This window comes from Mastomys coucha, unplaced genomic scaffold (assembly GCF_008632895.1).
Source record: "Mastomys coucha isolate ucsf_1 unplaced genomic scaffold, UCSF_Mcou_1 pScaffold20, whole genome shotgun sequence".
Classification (NCBI taxonomy): domain Eukaryota; kingdom Metazoa; phylum Chordata; class Mammalia; order Rodentia; family Muridae; genus Mastomys; species Mastomys coucha.
Genome location: NW_022196903.1, coordinates 17,418,185 through 17,440,724, shown reverse-complemented (window position 1 = coordinate 17,440,724; position 22,540 = coordinate 17,418,185). Strand labels below are relative to the sequence as shown.

The following is a 22,540-nucleotide window of genomic DNA, read 5'->3' as shown; positions in this document are numbered from 1 at the left end:
ACTTCAGCTGAAGGGGTAGATAAACACCACCCTCATCTTCTGAACTCTGCACTGTCCAGCATGACGTCGACCTACTAAGGAAACAGTAACCTTCTGCATGCTAGCCCAGGAAGCCACTCTACCTCCACCTCAGAGTGGATAACCATATCTTAGGTGTATTCGGCTAGGTCTTTTAAAAGATAAATCCTAAGAACAGAAAGAAGCCGACAAGAGCTGCATGTTTTCCGGTGCCAGAGCCTCGGCTCACACCCATGCCAAAGACACTGCAGAAGAAAAGGTGAGAAAATAGTGAATGAAGCCGAAAACATAAAGAAACCTGACTTCTCTGGACTTCGCTTCAAGGAAAACGTAAAAAAAAAACTACTGCAGAAAACGTATCAGAGGTCATTTCTACTGCAGTGGGTGGACTAGCTCCTTCGTAAGCAGAAGGGGGGAAATTACAAAGATAATTAAGATTTCGGTTTCCTGTCAAAGAAATGTAAACTAGGGTAGGTAAAATGAGAGTGAGGGATGGGTTTGGTAACGGAAGAATGAGATCCCAAAGCTTGTGCCCAGGGCATTCTGAAGGCCCGTGGCAGCCGTGGACAGGGAAGCCAACACGTGTGTGAGGGGGTTGCTGGAGGCCACATGAGAACGTCAGTTACAGGACTCAGCCTTCCCTCCTACCTCTGCTCTGTGTTTCGTAGCTGTTGCTATGTCTTTTCCCATCATGCTCCCTGCTGAAGGATGCTGCGTTGCAGGCCCAGGACTTCAGGAGAATGTCCTGCTCCAGTGAGTGGTTGAGATATGCTGCTCTCTACTTTATTTCCTCATTTATCAGTCATATGCACTTTTGGTTTTTAACCTTATTTACTCTCAAACCCCAGCTGTCACTGTCTTAGTGTTCTATTGCTGTGAAGAGACACTAATGGCCAAGGCAACTTATAAAGGAAGGCGTTTACGTGGGGGGTGGCTTAGAGTTTCAGAGGGTTAGTCCATGTTTGTCATGGGACCCACTGTAGAGGGTGACAACTAACTGATGATAGTTGTTCTTTGACCCTCTCAAGTATGTCATGTCCTATGGGTCCCTATCACACACACACACAAATATCACCATCACCACCACCACCACCACCACCACCACCACCACCACCACCACCACCACCACCACCATCATCATCATCATCATCATCATCATCATCATCATCATCATCATCATCCAGGACCAGCAAAATGGCCCAGCAGATACAAGCACTGACAGTCTGAGTTCCATTCCTGGAGCTCATGTACGAGTAGAAGGGGACAACCAACTCCTGAAAGCTGTCCTCTGAGCTCTAGATATATGTGTTGGCAAGTGCACGGCCCCCCACATACACATACATAAATGAATGTAAAAATGAACAGAAACAGAAAGGTCAAAATCCAGCCAACAGAAAAAGGAAGGGGGAAATTTTGGGAGAAAAGCATTTCAAGAAGCGTTGAACATCAGCTGGGTGTGGCGGAGAAGGCCTGCCATGCCAGCATTCTAGAAGTTGATGCAGGAGGATCATAAGTTAGACTGAGATTCTATCTTAAAATCAATAACTAAACAATAACTAACTCTTATGATAAGACAGTAAACATCACTGCATATGTTAAACCAGTGGTGACTGCAACATTGCATATATTAAGAATAACTCTCAAGGTTACAGAATATTCGTGCCCTACACTGAAAAACTGCCAAACTATGGCTCTGATGAAATGTACTGAGCAACAAGATAGGACAGAAGGAATAATCCCCCAAAGCTGTCCACACACTCTTCTGAGCTGCGACACTCATCGTCTGCCTTTGGGAGTTTGGGCACTTGGTTCTCAGGCCTCTGCCCTCAGGCAGAACCACAATTGTAAATGTTTGTGGGACCTGTGAACAGTGTAACATGCTTTGAAGACTGTGATTCTCCTCTGTCTATATTCAACCTCCACCCTTCAGTTAAGCCATATGAAGTTGCAAATAGTTTTGATCACAATGGCTAGAAATCAGCAGTCGCATTTAATTTAGATCAATAGAAAGGAGGGAGTGGGGATAGCTGTGGCATGAGTAGCTACTTCAAAAGACTTGCCCAAGACAATTCAGAATAAATCAGGGTGGACTCCACTCTCTCAGATCCACTGAGAAACATCGATATGTGTAGACTTGAGTTCCGATGACTATTTCGAGGTTAAAGACAGAAACTTTAAGGACTCGGGCCACCAATCCTGCTTCCTTAGAGGGTGAGCTGCTTCTAGGGGTATAGGGTACCTTCGTCTGTTACTAGGCCAGTGAGTTTTTCATTACAATGCCTAAATGAACAAAAGGTCATCGTTACTGGAACACTTCTCAGAGTTCAGAATGTAATCGGCACAAGGCAAATTCAGAGAAAGAAATCATCCAGACACGTTTGAACCTCAAGACCATGAAAGGCATTGCGCCTTCTTCCGGTGTCTTTCCAGTTCTCTCCTGTCGAGGCTCTGAACAATGATGCTTGCAAAATCAAAGTTCGGTCCACTGTGTTCGAAGAGAACTTATTTTGAACCAAGTTAACTTGAATTTGCCCTTATAACTCAACTTTTTGGAGATATTAGTAAGGTCTCCCTGCAAACATCCTCATTATCTTTGCTACCACAGCTTGCAACATTAGGCACGCTTCGCAGCGTTTCTTTTCACCCAGCTGATACTGTCAGTATTGACTGATATAATGAAACAGTCATTGAGCTTCCTAACGATGAAGCAGAAAGCATAAAGGCAAGATTATATTTTCATTTGTTACAGTGACTATATATTTTTTTTCCTTAAATAAATGGAAAGTCAGGAAAAACAGAGAACCCCTGTTCAAGAAGCCGCTGGGTAATAGGTAAAAGAACTGAATTCAGAATGGTAGGTAGAGGAGAGGGGAAAAAAGGATCCTTCGTGAATTAAGCTATTTCCAGCTCATTTTTGAACCCTACACGTACTAAATGAAAATGTCGGCTTGCAGTAATAAAAAGGTGCAATCTTTGTTCAAAGGGATTCGATAGCCATAAAGGTCGGAGAATGGCAGCCCAACCCATTTTACTTATCTTCTGCGTACTGCGTGAAACGACAGCTTTCGTAGGCTCTTTACCTTGACAGTGAAGCGTTTCTTCTTCGGTGGGCTCCATACTGTGCCAGTTGAATGAATGAAGGCACGCAAAGGCCTTAAGGAGGTCACCAACACATATGCCTTAAGAATCACAGATAGCTCTTCTGCTCTGAAGATTGCTTCACGCGGAGCAACAACTGTAGTCTGATTCCTACTTAAAAAAAAAAATCATAGCGCTGCATTTAAAATGGAGTATGCAATGGGCGAATGACCTAAAGCTTGATAAATTCTCCCATCCCCCTCGGTCAGTGGGTTTCTGAAACAATTGCCGCTGTGGATTTTTCTCTCGCCACCAGGGGGTGCACGAGCACAAAGACACGCCATCGACGGGTAGAGTTCTTTATTCTGGAAGACTGAATCAAACAATTCCACCTCCTTCCCCCCCAGGGAAAACAGTACTTACAATAATGTTTAAAGATGTCTGAAAATTAATTTAGTCACACTCTCTGTGACTTCGTATTCATGGGGCTTTTGAGCAGAAGTGAATGCACGAATTTGGGGGAGAAGCTCTCCTGCTCCCCTGCTTTCTTAGATGTGCCTTTCTGTTTGGGCAAACATTGAATTATTTAACAGCAGACAGGCCATCGAGAATATGTTTGAATACTTCCCCAACTACTTCACATCTACATAACAAACACCCCTCATTCCTCATAATTAAAGGCCGAATGTAAAGAAAGCAATAAGCGATACTTGTTTCTTGTTTGGCTCCTTCATAAATCGTACCGAAATATAAAATTATTTGCATTTCTGTACCATGTCTATATGTCAGGGATGTAATCCTAATTAATAATAATTAGGATTATTATTAGCTTGTGCTTATGAAAACTATGGAAGTTAAAATATTGTGCAGAGGCTACATATGGTTTCTCAATAAGCACTATTAAGTGCTGAACCATTATCTAGTAATGATTCAAGTAAACGAGGCAAACACATTTATGTCTTGAATGACAGAATTAAAATATCTATTTCCCCCCTGTGATCTTAAAATCCTTTCCCTGGGAATCTGTAGAATCCAGGAAAGCAGGGAGGGGCCATTGGTGGGAAGAGGAAAGAAAGAACTTAATAGAGGAGGATGCTAGGAGAGGGGTGATATGAAAGAGAAAGGAGAAACATGGAGGGAGGTTTAAGTGGGGGCGTTATGGGAGGGAAGGGCAGAGGAGGAGACTGGGGAAGGATAACCAACATTAATTATGTTCAAAATAAGTTGTAGGAAATCCACAGCTATATCAACTTCATAAATGTGCACATTTTCCATATAAGAGTGTCATCAGAAGTAGGCAGGGTATGACACTTCCCCCGGAAGTCATAGATTATCAAGTAAAAGCCCAGTGCACTGTGGGATGCCCCCCTAAAGTAGTCAGTCAGGAGTGTCTCAGAGATCTCCCAAATAACACAGGCTATTTATTGCCATTGTACTTGGTTGCCTACCAGGACCTGATTGTAAGATTCTGTTGCTAATGACACACTTTGGTCACAGGACATGGAGGAATCAAGTTGGTAAGACTGGGAAGCTTCCTTCCCAGCTGGCCACCTTTTGTAGTGCTGGAAAGTGTTATATGTAGGTTCACTGGTTGGGGGAAGATCATCAACTGTCCTACCCCGTAGTGAGCCCTGTGAACTACAATAATGGCCTGGGTAGCAAAATGTGCCCATAGGCACAATCGTGACATAAACGTTATTGGTAAGCAACGGCCTTTCGCTTGGACTTATGGCATGTTTCCCAGGAGGATATAGATGTCTCCTACTGTGAATCTGGCCAGGGATCTGCCTGGACAGCTCACAGGCTCCAGGGTTAAACCTGTTAATATTTTGTTAAATGGACAGCGTACCAAACTGCTCTCTAAACTGCCATTCCTCTATCCACAGATCAGTGAAGCTCTCAGATCTCATCAGAGAAGTTTCTCTGTCCCGTGGACAGTAGTTAATGCAGAAGCTCACAGCTTGTCACAGTGCAGAAGATCGGTGTCAGTGGGTGCTCAGGACATCTCTATTATCCCTACCCCACAGAAGAGGAAGGACTGTAAGAGCCGGAGGTCAGGGTGGCCCAGACTGAAACTGCTGCTTTCACAACCTCCCGGCAGCTGGTTCTGCCACAACTAGACCTGCATAAGATCAAGCCATTCAACGATCCACTGCGAGGAAGGGAGGGTCTGACAAACCTCACCCCTAACTGAGGAGCTGTTCATAGCTGATGGCTTATGGGAAGAGATAGTCTGTTTCCTTTAAGAATGTGACCCCTGGTAGGTTGATCAAGCTCCGGTGGACGGCTCCTCAGCCATAACGATATAAGTAGTAGAAAGTATTATATAAGTAGTAAATAAATAAATAAAAACATGATGTTGTTGGAGGTGGGTGTCTGATGGATCTCAGGGGAGTCAGGAGGAAGAGAAGTTAGAGATTACGATCAAAATATATCATACAGAATTCTCAAAGATTAATACAAATACTATATTTAAAATATCCTTTCCTGGAAATACCTTGGACAACTTGATACCCTTTTTTAGATTGTAGGAGTCATAAAAATTTAATAGCTAAGAAAAATCCATTCAGCCATATTCAAAGACTAAAGCAATGTGGTAAAGATATAAAATAGAAGTTAAAACTTTACAGTTTTACATGGTCAAGGCTCTAGACCTTAATTTATTTAATTTAATAAAAATCTAGATTTAATTTATATTAATGTAACTTACTAGTTAAGAGTCCAATTTACCCAAATGTTTATTCTGCAGAAGCAGATATTTGAATTAGTCTAGAAGAAAGTCGATGATATTCTCTCTTAAGCCACAATGACTGAGCATTCTTTTTGAGTGGGGCCTAACAATTCACCAAGTCACAACCTCCCACACTGCCCCAAGCTCTGAGATCTGAGTTCTAGTTTTTTTTGTTTGTTTGTTTTTGTTTTTTTGCTACCTATAATATGTGTTGAATAGAACATCACACTCGATTATCTTACAACTGTTTGCGTTGCCGGTCCCAAGGTTTCCATATATGTGGCTTCTCTGCTTTTGAGAGATGACTAGAAACACTCAGCCGTGACTCTGTCTCCTGATCCAGGCACACAGAGGAACTCACTGGAAGTCGCAATTCTGAAAAGAGTCACAAGCAAAAGACAGTCATTCTTGTTGGTTCCTCCTGGAGTCGCTTCTAGATTACAGCAAGGTGCCTCAAAACTATGAAGTCCACCCCTCCCTCCATTCTGAAGTCAGGTTGCATCTACGAAGTAAGAATGCATGGTCAAAGAGGAGTTGGTTTTGGAGGGTCATTTGTTTGTTTGCCCCACCACCACCACCATCACCACCATCACCAGGAAAGCAATGGTAATAAGTGGTTCTTAGTTGACTTGCTCTGAATGGAAGATAGGTTCCATATTTTTAACCGTTCAACCTCTAGCTGATCTACATCCACACTGCTAAGGGTGCTCTGTCACTGACAGAAAGGCATCTGTACGCACTGACTGTGATATGAACAGAACTCAGAATGGGAGTTGATTTCTCGACAATATATTGCTTCATATGCTTTAGTTGGTTATGCCTCGTGACCTTGGCCCCTTCACAAAGGTCTTTATTTTGGAAAGGTTTAAGTTGACACAAATGAAGAGTAGCAATATCTAACTTCAGAACAATTATACTGAAATGTTTAAAAAGTAAAAAATTTAGATAAGCTTAGTAAGAGAACCCAGAAGGTTCAAAAAGCTATAGAATAAAAATGAAAAACCTCCCCCATCAGAAGTGGATGCGTACACATCAACTTTTAAAATCCAGAGAACACAGGACATCTGGAGCATCTTATCTTTTCTAAAACATAAATGGATACAATTGAGATAAGTAACAATGTGCCTATTCTAATGTATATACATAGGGATTTTTTTTAAATATGTAAGAGAGACATCCCAATGGTCCATGCCTGGCTTATATCTCAAGTTTATGTAGAATTACTCCATACACACTTTTCAGTGTCTTATAGTATTCCATTAAATTATATATACATATATATATATATACATATATATACACACACACACACACACACACACACACACACACTTAGGACATTATTCTCTTCTGTGCTCTTACTTTTACTTTTGAAATATGTTTCCTTTGATATTTTCACAACACTGTGATGAACATTTTCCTACAACTATTTTAGTGTACCTATATAAGTTTGCCCAAAGTCTTCTAGGCATGTAGAGTTACTAGGTCAATGGACAAATGTGTTGTAACTTTATTAGACATTATCAAATTACCTCTTAAAACACTTATCCCAATTTCTATACCACCCAAGTGTGTAGGACTTGTTTTACCCCCTAGGTCACAATACTTTATTTTTAAGTCAAACAATTGATCCAGGTCTCAAAATGGAATTTAATTTTCCTCTTGTACACACTCCATCAACACTATCATAGTCTAATTCAAAACATCTTGGGAGTCCAAGTAAAAGTCATAGAAGTAGGGCTGCCTGATGCATTCCCACAGCCCATTGTAACACAGTGCTATTTTCTGTGCAAGAAAGTGCTGATAACCTATTAGTAAGGCTACCTTAGTAATGAAGTTCCATATATCATAGCAGAGGAACTGGAGTTATTCAAATTGCTTTGGTTTTGAAGTTGATAAATGAAGAAGCATAGAAGTTCATTTCTTTCCTTGGAAATCACAACCTTAAAATTTTTTAATTACATTTTGTGTATGTATGTGCATGTATGTGTATGTGCAGGTGCCTGTGCAGGTCTAAGGACAACTTATAGGAGTTGGTTGTCTCCATCCAGCTTGTGTGCAGGTCTCAGGGTCTGAACTCAGATAGTCAGGCCTAGAAATAAGCACCTTTACCCACAAGAGCCATCCAACTGACTTGGAAATCACAACTTTGAAAAGGCTGATATGGGAGCCAAGGTATGGAGCCTAGTGGTAGAGCATGCATTTAGCATGTACATGATCTTGGGTAAAATCCTTAGCTATGGGGGAAGAAGAAAGTAAGATGTTGACTAAATTCCTCAATCTTATAAAAAGAAAATAAATATTCTCAATTAAAGTTTCACTGGATATAGTTATTTGTCAGAAGTTATTACTGGGAGAATTGTACCTGCAGCAAAGCTCCTTTGTAGCGTTCTTTGATGCGGCATGAGAACAGTGTCATTGATTCCAGTTTCCCTTCACCTTGCTACAAGAGGCCCAGCATTTGAAGTCTATGCACAGTTGCATTTGCAGAAGCTAGCTAGCTTAGTTTTACCAGGCTAATAGCCCAATGGTGTTGTGAATAGAGGGACAGATAGAAATAGTAAATGAAAAGAGAAAACAGATCTCTGTCCCCCTTCTCTGGTTTATTTCAAGTGGTAGAGACACATGTGATGCTGGAAGAGTTAAGGTGAGAACGGCCAAGGCTATGTAAAGATCTTTCCTTCACCCCTGAAACTCAGAGGGAACAACAGAATTTAATACTGATTTTTAAAAGTTTATAGTAATGTTCAAAACTTATACATGAGTTGATAAACTCTAGACTTCTTTATATTATTTAAGGTTTGTTGATCATTTTATGATTCTTATAAAACAACAACAACAGCAAAACTCTTTTGTAATTAGTTATAGCTTGATATCAAAATAGACTCTTATTTTATTTGAATATGGAGAAAATGAGCAGACATAATCTACACTAATTATAGAAAAAGCAGCTGTGTTTCATGGAAGCGTTATAAATGATTGTGAACAGAATTATGTTACATAACAGAATCAGATATTTGTGGGAGGGGACTTCTAGGTCTTTGCTTGGTGTATCCATCCGACGTTTGTTTTTTTTTGGTTTTTTGTTTTTTTTTGTTTGTTTGTTTGTTTTTTAATAGCTTAGCCCACCCACTTCCTTCCTATCCTACACCCTCCCTCCTAACCCTTGGACACATGAAAAGACCCTGGAATTCTTCCCACAATGCAGCTGAAAATCGCTTCTGTATTTTTAAGGAATTTGGGAGATGAGAGACTCTGCCGCATGGGTTGTCTTCCAAATAATTCTCTAATTCACTTACATGGGATCGTTGAAATGTTTCATGAGCGATTAAATGTGAAGTGCCTTGCACACACCTGCTAGGTTTTCTTACCCGTGGAATGAAGTCAGAGTGTGTAATAGATTCAGATGTGAAATGCTATCCGGTGAGTAGTGCTATGCTTTTATTTATTGCCTACTCGTAGCTTGTTTCAGAGAGCACCGAAGCCTGTAAGCTTCCGAGTTGCCTGGAGTAAAACTGGACCGTTTGTTAGGGATGCAGCAAGACTGCCTTTCTCATGCCTTTTACTATGAAGTGGGATGTGTCCCAGGGCTTGCTGAGTGGGGCGCTGTTATATGAACAGGAAGACTGAGCCGGAAGTAAGCAGCTTGTCTTTGCATTTCTGATCCTGCCAATCAACATTGGGCTTGTGACACTGCTGAAGAGTCTTCTAGATTCTAGAATGTGAATGCCATGAGTTGTCTAAGCTTTTCATAATCCTAACACACAAGGCTGACGCATTCCAGGTGCTCCTGTTAGCAATGAAATAGTTTGGAGATGTTTAGCCAACTTGTGGTTACAAACCAAAATGTTACCCTAAGGAACTAAAAATACTTCCCTTGGTTAGTAATTCCTCCTGCTCTGTGTAGCATGTAATTATATACAGCACAGGTAAAGACTAAACACTGGAAAACATGTGTACTAGAAAAGATTAGCTGCCAATTTTCTGGTGTATTTGATTCAATGTTTTGCCCCATAGCTAGTAATTAATATGAAAGTAATAGCAAAAGTGTAATTATGTTTCACAAATGTTTGGACGTTGTCTTGCATTTCTTATTAAGAAACTAAATACAGTGTTTTCTATTTTAAATTTCCAGTGAAGATAAAAGTCCTTGATTAGCAGTTAATAATGATTTGAGATTATCAGTATAAATAAATATAGTTATAAGGGTATTAATTGCTACTCCTGCCTGTGGGAATTTCCAAATGTTAATGCTTATCTTGCAGGTATAAAAGCTACAGAAAGTATAACCTCAAAACTCATGTGCATCACAAATATGAAATGCACATTTGGAAATGCACACATTGGATCTGGAGAGATGGCTCAGCCATTAAAGGCTAGGCTCACAACCAAAAATATATGAAAAATGCATACATTGAAGCCATATCCAGAAATAACTTCTATTGTAGTCACCCAGGAAAGACTACAGGTAGAAGGGCACACACATTTCCAAGGCAAGAAAGATAGGGAATCAATGACCCACAGTTTTCTACCCCTGAGCCTGAGCTTTTGCTAGCACCCAAGGCCAAGGAATCCACATGGAAGTAGGCTGTGAAAGACAACCACCTGGAGAAAGGCCTAGAGTGAACTGCTGGGGTAAATGGAGAAGAACCAACCCAAATACCACACTTGGAAAAGAGGAGCTGTATCCACATTGCACTCCTCCGTGTGTTCATGAGTTCACATATAGGAAAGGAATAAAAGAGAAGTAATGGTAACTTAATCTCCAACAAGAGTATTTACAAAGGGCAGCAGGCAATGGATGAGACTAAACTATATGGAATTGCTGTTTGTAAGTAAAAACAGTAGAATATTGATAAAATATCAGTAACTGCACAGTGGACCACCCATTTTTTTTTTTTTTTACTATTTCATGAGACCTACTAGAGGGAAAAAATCAGAAATTTGTAATCAGGTAAGATTGGGTTCATGGACCCAAGGAATATCATGGAAGATTGGGCAGAAAGATTCTAAGAGTCAGAGATCAGGAAACCTGGGGTACACGGTGTCATTTGACCATGCCAGGTACCTTGGTATTCATGACCTTACAGCAGCTGTGGTTATCTAGCTCAGACCTGTGTAATTTCAAGTCAGTCAATATTCCAACATGAATGCAAGATAGGCCCATGAATCCCTACCTCTCATTGAGGAACAGTGGACCGTTGATAGATGCTAGTGGAGAAAGAGTCAGCTTTCTTTAAGTGTGGCCCCTGATAACTCTACAGAGTTCCAGTGGGTAGCCCAATACTCATGGGCATATGGGTAGCATGAATTAGACACAGGACAAATTAAATACTGGGAGAGTGAGAAGGAATCCAGGAGGAGTTGGGGTACTGAGTATATATTGAGCATATATTGTATGAACACAAAAATATATAGAAAAATCAATAAAATATTATTTTAAAAATTAAAACTAACTTTAGCATGAGTACATAATAATACTCTGAGGTCACTCATGAGTGTTTAGCATCTTTCTTGTAACCAATGGAGACACAGTCCATGTTTCCTACAAGACAACATTCTCACCTCTTAATCTGCTCCACTTTTTGAATGTTGATGAAAAAAATCACAGCCAAAAAGCATAGTGGTACTCAGCTATTAAAAACAATGAATTTATGAATCTCTTAGGGAAATGGATGGATCTGGAGAATATCATCCTGAATGAGATAACCCAATCACAAAAGAATACACATGGTATACATTCAGTGATAAGTGGATATTAGTCCAGAAGCTTGGAATACCCAAGATACAATCCACAAACCACAAGAAACTCAAGAAGAAGGAAGAAGAAAGAGTGGATATTTCAATCCTTCTTAAAGGGGGGAACAAAATACCCATGGAAGGAGTTGCAGAGACAAAGTGTGGAGCAGAAACTGAAGGAAGGACAATCCAGAGATTGCCCCACCTGGGAATCCTTCCCATATACAATTGCCAAGTCCAGACACTATTGTGGCTGACAGGAGTCTGATGTAGCTGTCTCTTGAGAGGCTCTGACAGTGCCTGACTAATACAAAAGTAGAGGCTCACAGTCATCCATTGGACTGAGAACAGAGTCCCCAAATGAAGGAATTAGAGAAAGGACCCAAGGAGCTGATGGGTTTGCAGCCCCTTAGGACGAACAACAATATGACTAACTATTACCATCAGAGCTCCCAGGGATTAAACTACCAACCAAAGAGTACACATGGTGGGACTCATGGCTTCAGCTCCATATGTAGCAGAGGATGGCCTAGTTGGTCATCAATGGGAAGAGAGGTCCTTTGTCCTGTGAAGGTTCTATGCCCCAGTGTAGGGGAATGTCAGGACCAGGAAGCAGGAGAGGGTGAGTTGGTGAGCAGGGGTAGGGGGAAAGGAATAGGGTTTTTTTTTCCAGAGGGGAAACTGGGAAAGGAGATAACATTTGAAATGTAAATAAAGAAAATATCTAATAAATAAATAAATAAATAAATAAATAAATAAATAAAAAGCATAGTGGGTACAGAATAAATATTTGCTGAATGAGTAGCTGGATAATAGCTAAGGTCATTTACAAGTTTAGTTTTCTTGATTCTGGATACAAAGTTGCCATTTCTAACACAGAGCTTAATGGTGCATTGAATGGCAAGAACTCATTGGCCTTCAAATTTCGCATATTGCATTAATGATGAGCATGTCACAGGGCCAACCAGCTGCCCTTCCATTTGTATGAAGCCCAGTAGCTTTATGGGAGAGAGACTACAGTGGACGCTCTATAAGCCACACCCCCCTGAGAAGGTATTTGAGGAATATCAATCATCTTTTCACCTCTTTCAGAGTTAATTATCCTTTCACCTCTTCAGATCTTCAGGGGAGTACAAAACAATAAGGGATTCAGCCACAAAAAGTATGTATAATAGGTACCCAAGTGATACCTCATCTCTACTTCTGAGTAGATAGTGAAGATACACCCTGTTCTTTCCTCAGGTTTAGCTTTGTGTGGTCCTAAGGGAGGAAGGAGCCCAGTTCCTGTCTTGTTTCACTCATTTAAAGGAATTTTCTATCAGGTTCTAATACTACATTAGGTCATGATTAGAGTAAAATTGGAGCTGATACACTTAGCATATCTGAGTCAAGCTCTCTGTACTTTGCTCAAAGAAAAGTTTCCTGCCAGCCATAGATCTAAATGGATTCACAGCAAAGCTTCCTAGACAATTGCAGGTCATCATTTGGGATTTTGCATACTCCAAATGCACTGAGTCCTTAACAGGTTTTATTTTCGTTTTATTAAAATAACATTGACCAGGCTGTTTTTGAAAGAATGAATATGGCAAACACATAAAAGAATTATTAGAACACATTTCTGTCCTTGTTTGGGCAATCCAGAGGTAATTTCTCAAGATCTGAAATCATCGCACTACTATGTGTGTCAGTCAATCATGACTTCCTCTTGATGGCCTCAGAGGTCTTTCTCATGCTGTTATCATAGAAAGACATGCCATATCACAAATATATACAACACTTCAATATCATACTCTTTTGGGGGGAAAAACATCACATGCATTCTGTTATAGGAAATGAGATGTAATTCATGCCCTGTAGTAAGTGGAGACACAATTTGACCCATAAAAATGACCAGCTCAATGACACAACACAGCAACGCACTTTAAAAGGAGTAGTCATTGTACAAAATCCTCACCAACTAACCAATCCATCAATCACACGCCTATCAAGCATTCAGCCAATGCAAGCTGTAAGTGCCCTTCATTCAGTTCTTTCAGTGGAAGTGTCAAAGTCACACAGTTCTACAAAACCAATTTTCCCCATGGACTCCTCTATGTTTTGACCATGACAACATAAGAACCTTGAATTCCACTCATTTTCCTTGGTAATAAAAGCTGTGTCTAGACAACCACTTCAATTTTCTTGCCCTATGATTTCACAGCAATGACCAAACAGCATGAAAGATTGTTTTATTACTTTATGGCAGCTTAATTTTCCTCTGATGTTTTTCTACATGAATTTTCCAGATGACAAAATTTTTTTTTAAAAAAGAAAATGCTTGACTATTCCAGCAAAGCCCAAGATGAATAATTTAACATAAATTAATGAGTGTCATTAATAACAATTTGAAACACAGCTTCCAACAAATATTAATACATAAGAGTTTAATAAATATGACAATAAAGTAGATGCCTAAATCCACCTGCTGTAAAAGAAGTTAATCACTTTATTAATATCAAACCATTTCCCTCAGGACACATTGTCTGGAATAAACCATGAAATAGTATTGATTTAATTTGCATCAGAATAATTAATGGCTTACTACAATCTGCAACAGTAATTATAAATTCCTTTTAAATGTAGTGTAGTCAATGATAACTTAAATATTAGACACAAACACTGGATGAGGGTAATGGAGGCTATTTAAATGAAACCAGGCATTAACATGGTCTAGAATGGCAAATCCACAGGGCATTTCTCTGTAATTTTTCCATCATCTTTTAGTATATTAAGATATACAGTACTATCAAGTAGCTTCTCTATTTGTACTTGTTTGCAAACAAAGGCAATATATTTGAGCCAAGATTTTTCTGATAGCAAGATTTTCATGATCTGTTTATCCCAAGATAAGAAAATAGAAGGCACAGACACTTGCAACAGTTAACTAAATGAAGTCTCACGGGAGATAGGGACTTAGGTGCCAGAAATAGGCGACCAGCATGGAACACTCCAGAAAAGCAAATGAGTACAGAATTATTGTCTGATTCTGAGGTCCCTTCCTGGCCATCAGCCAGCGGTGTGACTGCAGTCTGTGGGGCCTGGCTTTGACTGTTTAGCATGGAAGACAGGAGTGGATCCTAACAGAATGAAGACTGAGGGCATGAGACAAAAACCAGCCACACCTTAGCCCAACTTCCTGAAATAGTCTCTAGGTTTTCAACCTTCGAGAGTGAAGAGGATCATCAGCCTAGCACTTCTGATGTTCTGTGTCTTGTATATCACTAAAGAATTAACCCAACTCAATGGTGCAAAAGTGGAGGGAGCTGCTCTTTAAAAATAATAATTAGGCAATCCAAAATGTCAGTTCTTTCTCTGCTTATCTGAATTATAAACTTTCATGTTAATATTTCTTATCCATAAAGAATGTAAGCATTTAAGCTAGTTAATGAAATTAAAATAAATATTTCTATAAAGATACTTTTCAAATCTTCCTCAGAAGCTTTTCATCTTTTGTCAAGATTATATATAATATATCTTAAGGTATAATATATCACATATATTATATATTCTGTATATATTGAGTTATTGCATTAGTATTCATAGATTTGCCACATCCAAAGCCTGGCTTTCACATTCAGTTTTGTTTGGGTTTTGGTTTGTTTGTGGTACTGGGGTCCCTTGTATGCTTGTCAAACACTCTATAACTAAGCTACATCCCAGCCTTCCTTTTCATTTTTTATTCGGAGACAGATCTTACTATTTTGCTTAAACTCACACTAGCACTGGCTAACTTTGATTTTGTGCGCTTCCTGTCTCTGAGGTCTCCCGAGCAGGTAGGATTCCATTTAACCTTGCTTATTTGCATCTCCCTTGTGCTAGTTAGTTTTTATTGTCAAGTTGATACAACCTAGATTCAACTGGGAAGAGGGAACTTCAACTGAAGAATGGGCTTCATCAGACTGTGAGCATGTCTGAGGGGCATTATCTTGATTGCTAATTGATGGGCTGTACCATCCCTAGGCAGACGAGTCTAGGATTCTTTTTTAAGGAAAGGTAGATAAACACTACCAAGGAACAAGCCAATAGCAGCTTTATTCCATGGTCTCTGCTTCATTTCCTTCCTCCAGGTTTATTCTTGAGTTCCTCACTGATGAACTGTGACCAACTCTCTTCTTCCTTAAGCTGCTTTTTGTCATTATATTTTTGACAACCGAAAATAAACCAAACTAGAACATCCCTGTAAAGCAACCCCAGACTTGAACTTACTTTGTTTTAAGCTGCTACTTTGATGACTGAGAAAAAGTTGATATTAAAAAAATGTGTTTTGCCATTTATTTTTAAATATCTTGAAGAAAATATTTGTGGCATTCAATATTATTCCAGACATCTTCAATAAATCCAGCTTATATAGCCATTGATTTAAAAAGTCCAGTAAGTCCTAATATCACTCAGTGGCCATGACTCATGAAAAAAAAATTCAACATTATTTTTGATCACAATAGATTCCAGCAAACAAATGATGATTTTAAAGCTCAATTTAGAAGTAGCAGAAGGAATGGCTAGTAGCAAGGAAAAAGTATGAAAAATACTACTTTTCCTCTTTTTGTTTCTCACCTAATGAAGGAATCATGTTGGCTTAGAAACAAAGTCTTTAATGTACATGTTGGCATGATGAGTAAAACTCGAACTGATTTTAAAGGTGAGCTGGAAAGGGAGTGTGAAAAAAGTTCAGTGAAGAGATTGACTGGGGAATACAGTATTTTGGTGAACTATAGGGAACTATCCAGAAAATAAGAGGCTTTTAAATGAAAAATTTGACAGAAATTTTGTTCTGTGATGAGGACAGTGAGACAGACAGTTCAAAACACAAAGGTGCTTGCTGCCAAGAATGAAGACCTGGGTTCAATCCCTGGAAACTACAGGTTCCTACAGGAACCTTGAAGGAGAACACTGTCCCTGACTTCCACATGTATACTTGGCTTGTCCCTTCCCCAGGTCAAACAATTAACCAATTAGTCAATGAATAAACAAATGTTGTGTGTGATCCTACATCTTCCTTCAGTATCATTTTTTTCAACCTTACTACCTTACAAATAAAGTATTTTTTTAAAAAGCCCAACTACCCTACAAGGCCTTTGGAACTAGACATGATGTTGGAAGAGACTGTTTTACTTTGCTTGCCTAATCAACATGATGCTTTCTCAAAGGGTTGTTTGACCTGGCTCCCCTGCCACACTAGCTCAGTTCCCCTGTGGCTGGAGTCAGGTTCCACAGCTTAAGTACTCTTCCTAAGAGGAGTTGGGGGTGACTAGAAGGCCAGCAAAATTGGATTTAGAGAAAAAGCACATGAAGTGTCTATAAGGATTCTGAAATGTAAGAGTGCACATTCAATTTCATGACTCTAGGGTGAAAAGTGACAGAGGTCCACAGCTACCATTATCCATCAAATGATCTGTAGTTCAGGCTCTCCTGCACTGCTTCTGAGATACTTGCCCAGCATCCTGTAGCTGTTGCTAGTTTCTCCCAGAAAGTGGGTCTTTACTCAGCACTTTTGTCTGTTCCTCAATCTAACTTTTCTTTTCCAAAATAACTACAAACTTCTCAATCTACTTTAGTCCTGGGAGTCTGAGTTGTCTATAAGGCACGTATTTCCCACTAGAAATTTTCTTAAATTGATTTGAGTTGACACACTAGAAGTTTCTCTCTTTCCAGTTTTTCTTTTAGGTGTGAGCCATGTCTCGTATGGTTAAGGATTTTAACCCACTAACAGCTTAAAAGTGTTTCAGTGGTTCACACACAACAAAATTCTCTATTAAAATCTGTCCAACAGGTAACAGTTTCTTAAATTAAGATCTCTGTTGGCACCTTGGCACTGTATCCTTTTGCTCTGGGCCACTGTAGGTTTACAAAAACATTATATTATTGAGAAATTTAAAATATAATTTTGTGGATTGTACCTTGCATTTTTATAGCCAGCTATGATTATAGTTGAAAGTTCTTTCTCTTGAATGGCACAGCACTATTCTAAAACTGGCTGTAGACTGACCCATGTTGGGTGGAGAAAAAGGATAAAGAAACTGAAGCATTTGCAAAACACGATACAGAAGATGAACGAACAGATCCAGTTTACTTAAACACATCATCTTTCTTAGTAATTCTATTTAGAGTCAGAGTAAACATTCCTGTGACTGCAATATTTGGATTACTGGGACATAAATAGTGATGGCTTCGTACTTGAAAAGTAAGTAGAGCCCTGTATCTAAACTCCATTCTAGAGAAATTTGTTGACTCCAATTATGACACTGTTAAAATTCAGTGATATTAAGAACACCTAATTCCAACATCAAAAGGGGATAGACAGGCAGAGACACAGAAGGGGGAGGGAGAGAGGGAATGAGGGAGAGAGAGAGAGCCTATTTCCTAATTTTCTCTCCCCCTTTTACAGTCTATGGTCAGTAAGAGATGCTGAGCTGCCATCTGGTCATTATTTACTGGGTGTTGGATTGTTTGTGTAGAATGAGTCTGCTCCACTAGTACTCCAATGTGTTGGCTTGACTTGAAGAACTGTGAGTGAGGTGTACCTTAAATTAAAATGATAGCAAGAGACGTGCCCATAGCAGGAAAAGGGCAGCTTTCAGTGCAGTGTTTTGTATTCGATAGACTACATCTCTCTAGGCCAATGTTTTTCAATCTTTCTACTTTGGTGACCCTTCATGTTGTAGTGACTCCAACCATAAAATTATGTTTTTTGTTGCTACTTTATAATTGTAATTTTCCTGTTATGAATCATAATATAAATATTTTTTGGAGATAGAAGTTTGCAAAAGGGGTTGCCATGGGTTGAAAACAACACTTTTAGTGTTACGCATGTTTATGTGTGCATGGAGGTGTTTATCCATATGTGTCAATATGGGTGTCTTCTCTCATTTTCTGTCTTGTTTTTTTGAGACAGTTTCTCAATGAGCCACAAGCTCACCAATTGGCTATACTTGCAATCGGGTATAGCTTTAATTGTCTACATAAAACAACCTAGAATTACCAGCAAGAGAGTCTTAACTGAAGAATTAACAAAATCAGGTTGGGTTATAAGCATGGTTTTAGGGGACCTGTCTTGATTGCTAATTGATATAAGAAGACCCTGCCTATTGTGAGCAGTATCATTCTCTAGACAGGTAGTCTTGAATAGTATGAGAGAAGAGAAAGCTAGCCTAGAGCAAGCAAGCTAACAAGTAAGTAAGCAAAGACCCATGTGTTTATTCTTTCTGTTATTGATTGTGAATGTGATCTTTAAATTCCTGATTTGACTTCCCCACAGTAAGAACTGTAACCTCGAATCGTGGGCCAAATAAACCTCCTTCCATATGTTGCCTTTTGGTGAGCAGTAATAGAAATTTTTTCATTTTTATAATTTTTTAATCAGGATAATAAAAATAAAACTAGACCACTGTGGTAGTTTCAATAAGAATGGCCCTCATTGACTCATATGTTTGAATGCCTAGTTACCAGGTTGTGGAACTGTTTAATAGGATTAGAAGGATTGGGAGGTGTGGCCCTGTCAGAAGAAATATGCCACTTGGGGTGATCTATGAGGTTTCAAAGCCCATTCTATTCTATCTGCCTGTAAAAGAGGATGTATCTCTCAGCTTTTGCTCCAAGGCCATTAATACTGCCATACTCCTGCCGTGCCCCCCCATCATGATAATGGACTGACCATCTGGATCTGTAAGCTAGCTGCCAATTAAATGCTTTCTTTATAAGAATTCTCTTGGTCATGATGTTTCTTCACAGAATTGGAACACTGACCAAGACAAGCTCTTTGCAAGATAGTGAAAAAAAATGTTCACTGTCCATAAACTTCTCATTCTATACATACAACATGCAATATTCAAAGTAATTTAAAGATATGAACCCAGTCTATCCTCCTAAAATCTTTATAGTAAGGTTTGATGTGTAGGTTCATAATCCTAGCATTCAGTAGACAAAGGCAGGAAGTTCCTTGCAAGCTCACGTCCAGTTTGGTCTATATAATGAGCTCAGGCCACACAAGGATACATAGTGAGATCTTGCTTAAAAAAATAAACAAACAATAAGACCAAGACAAACCTCTACTAGAAAACTGAGGTCTTCCCTTATTCTAGACAGAAAACTAAAGCAAAGAGAACTCAAAGAAACTCACCTAAGGGTACTGGACTATTACTTGGCCAGGATGGGATTTACACATAAGAAGCCTGGCTCTTGGTGCACACACCACTATCCAGTAGCAGCTAATGATCAAGTCAAAGCAACCTCCAACTCTAAAAGCGATTGTTAAAAACCATAAATTCTACCAAATCAAATACTTCCTGTGAAACACAATTTGGCTCGACCCATAGCCACTAAGCCACCTTCTCACATTTGTGCATTTCAAAAACACAGCACAACACAACACAGTTTGACAGCACAATCAGTTAATTCTAACCGACACCATAGAATCCTCTAGTAAAAGCCAGAAAAAAAACCCAACAACTATGAGATGTCAAGGTAACTAATTCTGGGATCTTTGTAAGTAGCCCAGGAAGGTGGTGCAGTTATACCTGAGAAACCCAGCCCTGAAGCTGCTGTTTGCACACATAGGAGACTCATCCTCGACCCCAAGTATGTGACTACAGTACAAAGATTCCCATGGTAGGCTTCCCTTTTTTTTTCTTTTTAACTTTTATTGCATTATGATGAGAAAATTTACATGATTTCAATTTATCTGAATTTGTTAACATTTAAAAACATGTTTTAAGTAAATAGAATTAAATCACATTCTTGTTTCCCTTTTGTACCCTAACTCCTCCCAGAGACCCCCCTTCAATACCTACAATATCTTTTTTGTCATATTCCTTAAAATTTATAAAATATAATAATAATAAAAATGAGTATTATAAAAGTTGTTTGATTTAAAACAACAATCAATTTAACAGGCTTATGTAGATGCTTATCTATAGCAATACTGAAAATACATAGGTTTTTCTCAATATAAATTTTAAATAACTCCAAACATATTAACTGTATATTTCAAAATAATTTATCACTACTAGTATTTTCTTAAGTAAACATGAATATATAAAGTCTTTTTGTTTGTTTGTTTGTTTGTTTTACATCTAGTAGGCCTTAAAATCTTGGCTCTTACTGTGGTACAAGCCCAAAATAAGAACAATTTTTAGACATTGGATTTCATTGTAATAAAGCTGTACTTCAATGACCCTCACATCTCCAAAGGATGTTACCTCCATTGTAGCTAAGCTTAGAGTTGACAGTTCTGCTGCTCTAAGGAATGAATTGTAGGCACACATATTGGATACAGACTTCCTGCTATGGTCAAAGCTATTTGACTTGAGTGAGTGAATTTATTTTCAGCCCACAGAGAACAGGTTACATTCATTTAAGAAATGGTGTAGGTATTAAGATGGTCTATCCATAAAGTCATTCACCAACTGTTTCAATGAACAATGGTTCTGCTTAGATGGTGGCACAGACATTAGGTGAGGGTAAGAATTTAGTTTATTGGCTGTGATAATTGGAAAAACATTCATCTCAGAGAAAGTGGAACTTATAAAGTCCTCTTCTTCAAACTTGATACAATAGTTACAAACTTCAAGCAAAGCATTGTCTCACTCTTTGTTGTTCTCTTACAAGGCCCCCTCCCAATTTGATTGTCTCCTTTTCATTTGGGTATATAAATGCTTTTGAAATAGTAAGCTGTTCTGAAAACCATAGTATAGTGTAAAAACATGAAATAATCAATACTACTAATAGAGAGGCTGAGATAGGAGAAGCAAGATTTCAAGACCCTTATGTTGTACAAAGTAAGACACCGTCAGGAACAAACAAGCTGAAAGTATATATGGATTGTTATTAGACCTACTTCTCCAATTACCAAATTAGAGAGACCATTGGATGACAATCAACAAATTTCTTCTAATTCCTCATATTTTTGTATTTCAATTGATTAGGATATGTTGGTAATATTAATTTTCATATTAAGATATTAAGAAAAAGTAATTGTCACTTCCTGTTGTTCTTGTTGTAAGAAGTAGAATTAGGTTTGTGTGGATTTGTTGAAAGATTACTTTCTTGCTTCTTCTAGGGTGTAGTTTTACTCCTTACGTTGATGTTTTCCATTTATTATTCTTTGTAGGGCTGGATTTGTGGAAAGATATTGTATAAATTTGGTTTTGTCATGTATTATCTTGTTTTCTCCATCTATGGTAATTGAGAGTTTTGCTGGGTATAGTAGCCTGGGCTGGCATTTGTATTCTTGTAGGGTCTGTATGGCATTTGCCCAGGAACTTCTAGCTTTCATAGTCTCTGGTGAGAAGTCTGGTGTAATTCTGGTAGGCCTTACTTTATATGTTACTTGACCTTTTTCCCTTACTTTTAAATTCTTTCTTTGTTTAGTGCATTTGGTGTTTTGATTATTATGTGACGGGAGGAATTTCTTTTCTGGTCCAGTCTATTTGGAGTTCTGTAGGCTTCTTGTATGGTCATGGGCATCTCTTTCTTTAGGTTAGGAAAGTTTTCTTCTATAATTGTGTTGAAGATATTTACTGACCTTGGGAGTCTTCACTCTCTTCTATACCTACTATCCTTAGATTTGGTCTTCTCATTGCATCCTGATTTCCTGGATGTTCTGGGTTAGGAGCTTTTTGCTTTTTGCATTTTCTTTGACTGTTGTATCAATGTTTTCTATGGTGTCTTCTGCCCTTGAGATTCTCTATTCTACCTCTTGTATTCTGTTGGTGATGCTTGCATCTATGGTTCCTGATTTCTTTCCTAGGTTTTCTATCTCTAGGGTTTTCTCCCTTTGTGATTTCCTTATTGTTTCTATTTCCATTTTTAGATTCTGGATGGTTTTGCTCATTTCCTTCACCTGTTTGATTGTGATTTCCTGTGGTTCTTTAGGGATTTTTGTGTTTCCTCTTGAAGGGCTTCTAGCTGTTTACTTGTGTTCTCCTGAATTTCTTTGAG

The 22,540-nt window shown here is 38.8% G+C and overlaps 1 protein-coding gene across 2 annotated transcripts in view; it reads right to left on the bottom strand.

The window, feature by feature from the left end:
* Cped1 (cadherin like and PC-esterase domain containing 1) overlaps nt 1-22,540 on the bottom strand; it is a 267,796-nt gene that overhangs the window by 152,336 nt on the left and 92,920 nt on the right. For both annotated transcript variants that reach the window (XM_031381259.1, XM_031381258.1), the window contains exons 5-6: nt 6,070-6,202; nt 3,099-3,267 (exon numbers count right to left, since the gene is read on the bottom strand). In XM_031381259.1, the coding sequence (XP_031237119.1) occupies nt 3,099-3,267; nt 6,070-6,202 (302 nt within the window). The remainder of the gene's footprint in view (nt 1-3,098; nt 3,268-6,069; nt 6,203-22,540) is intronic.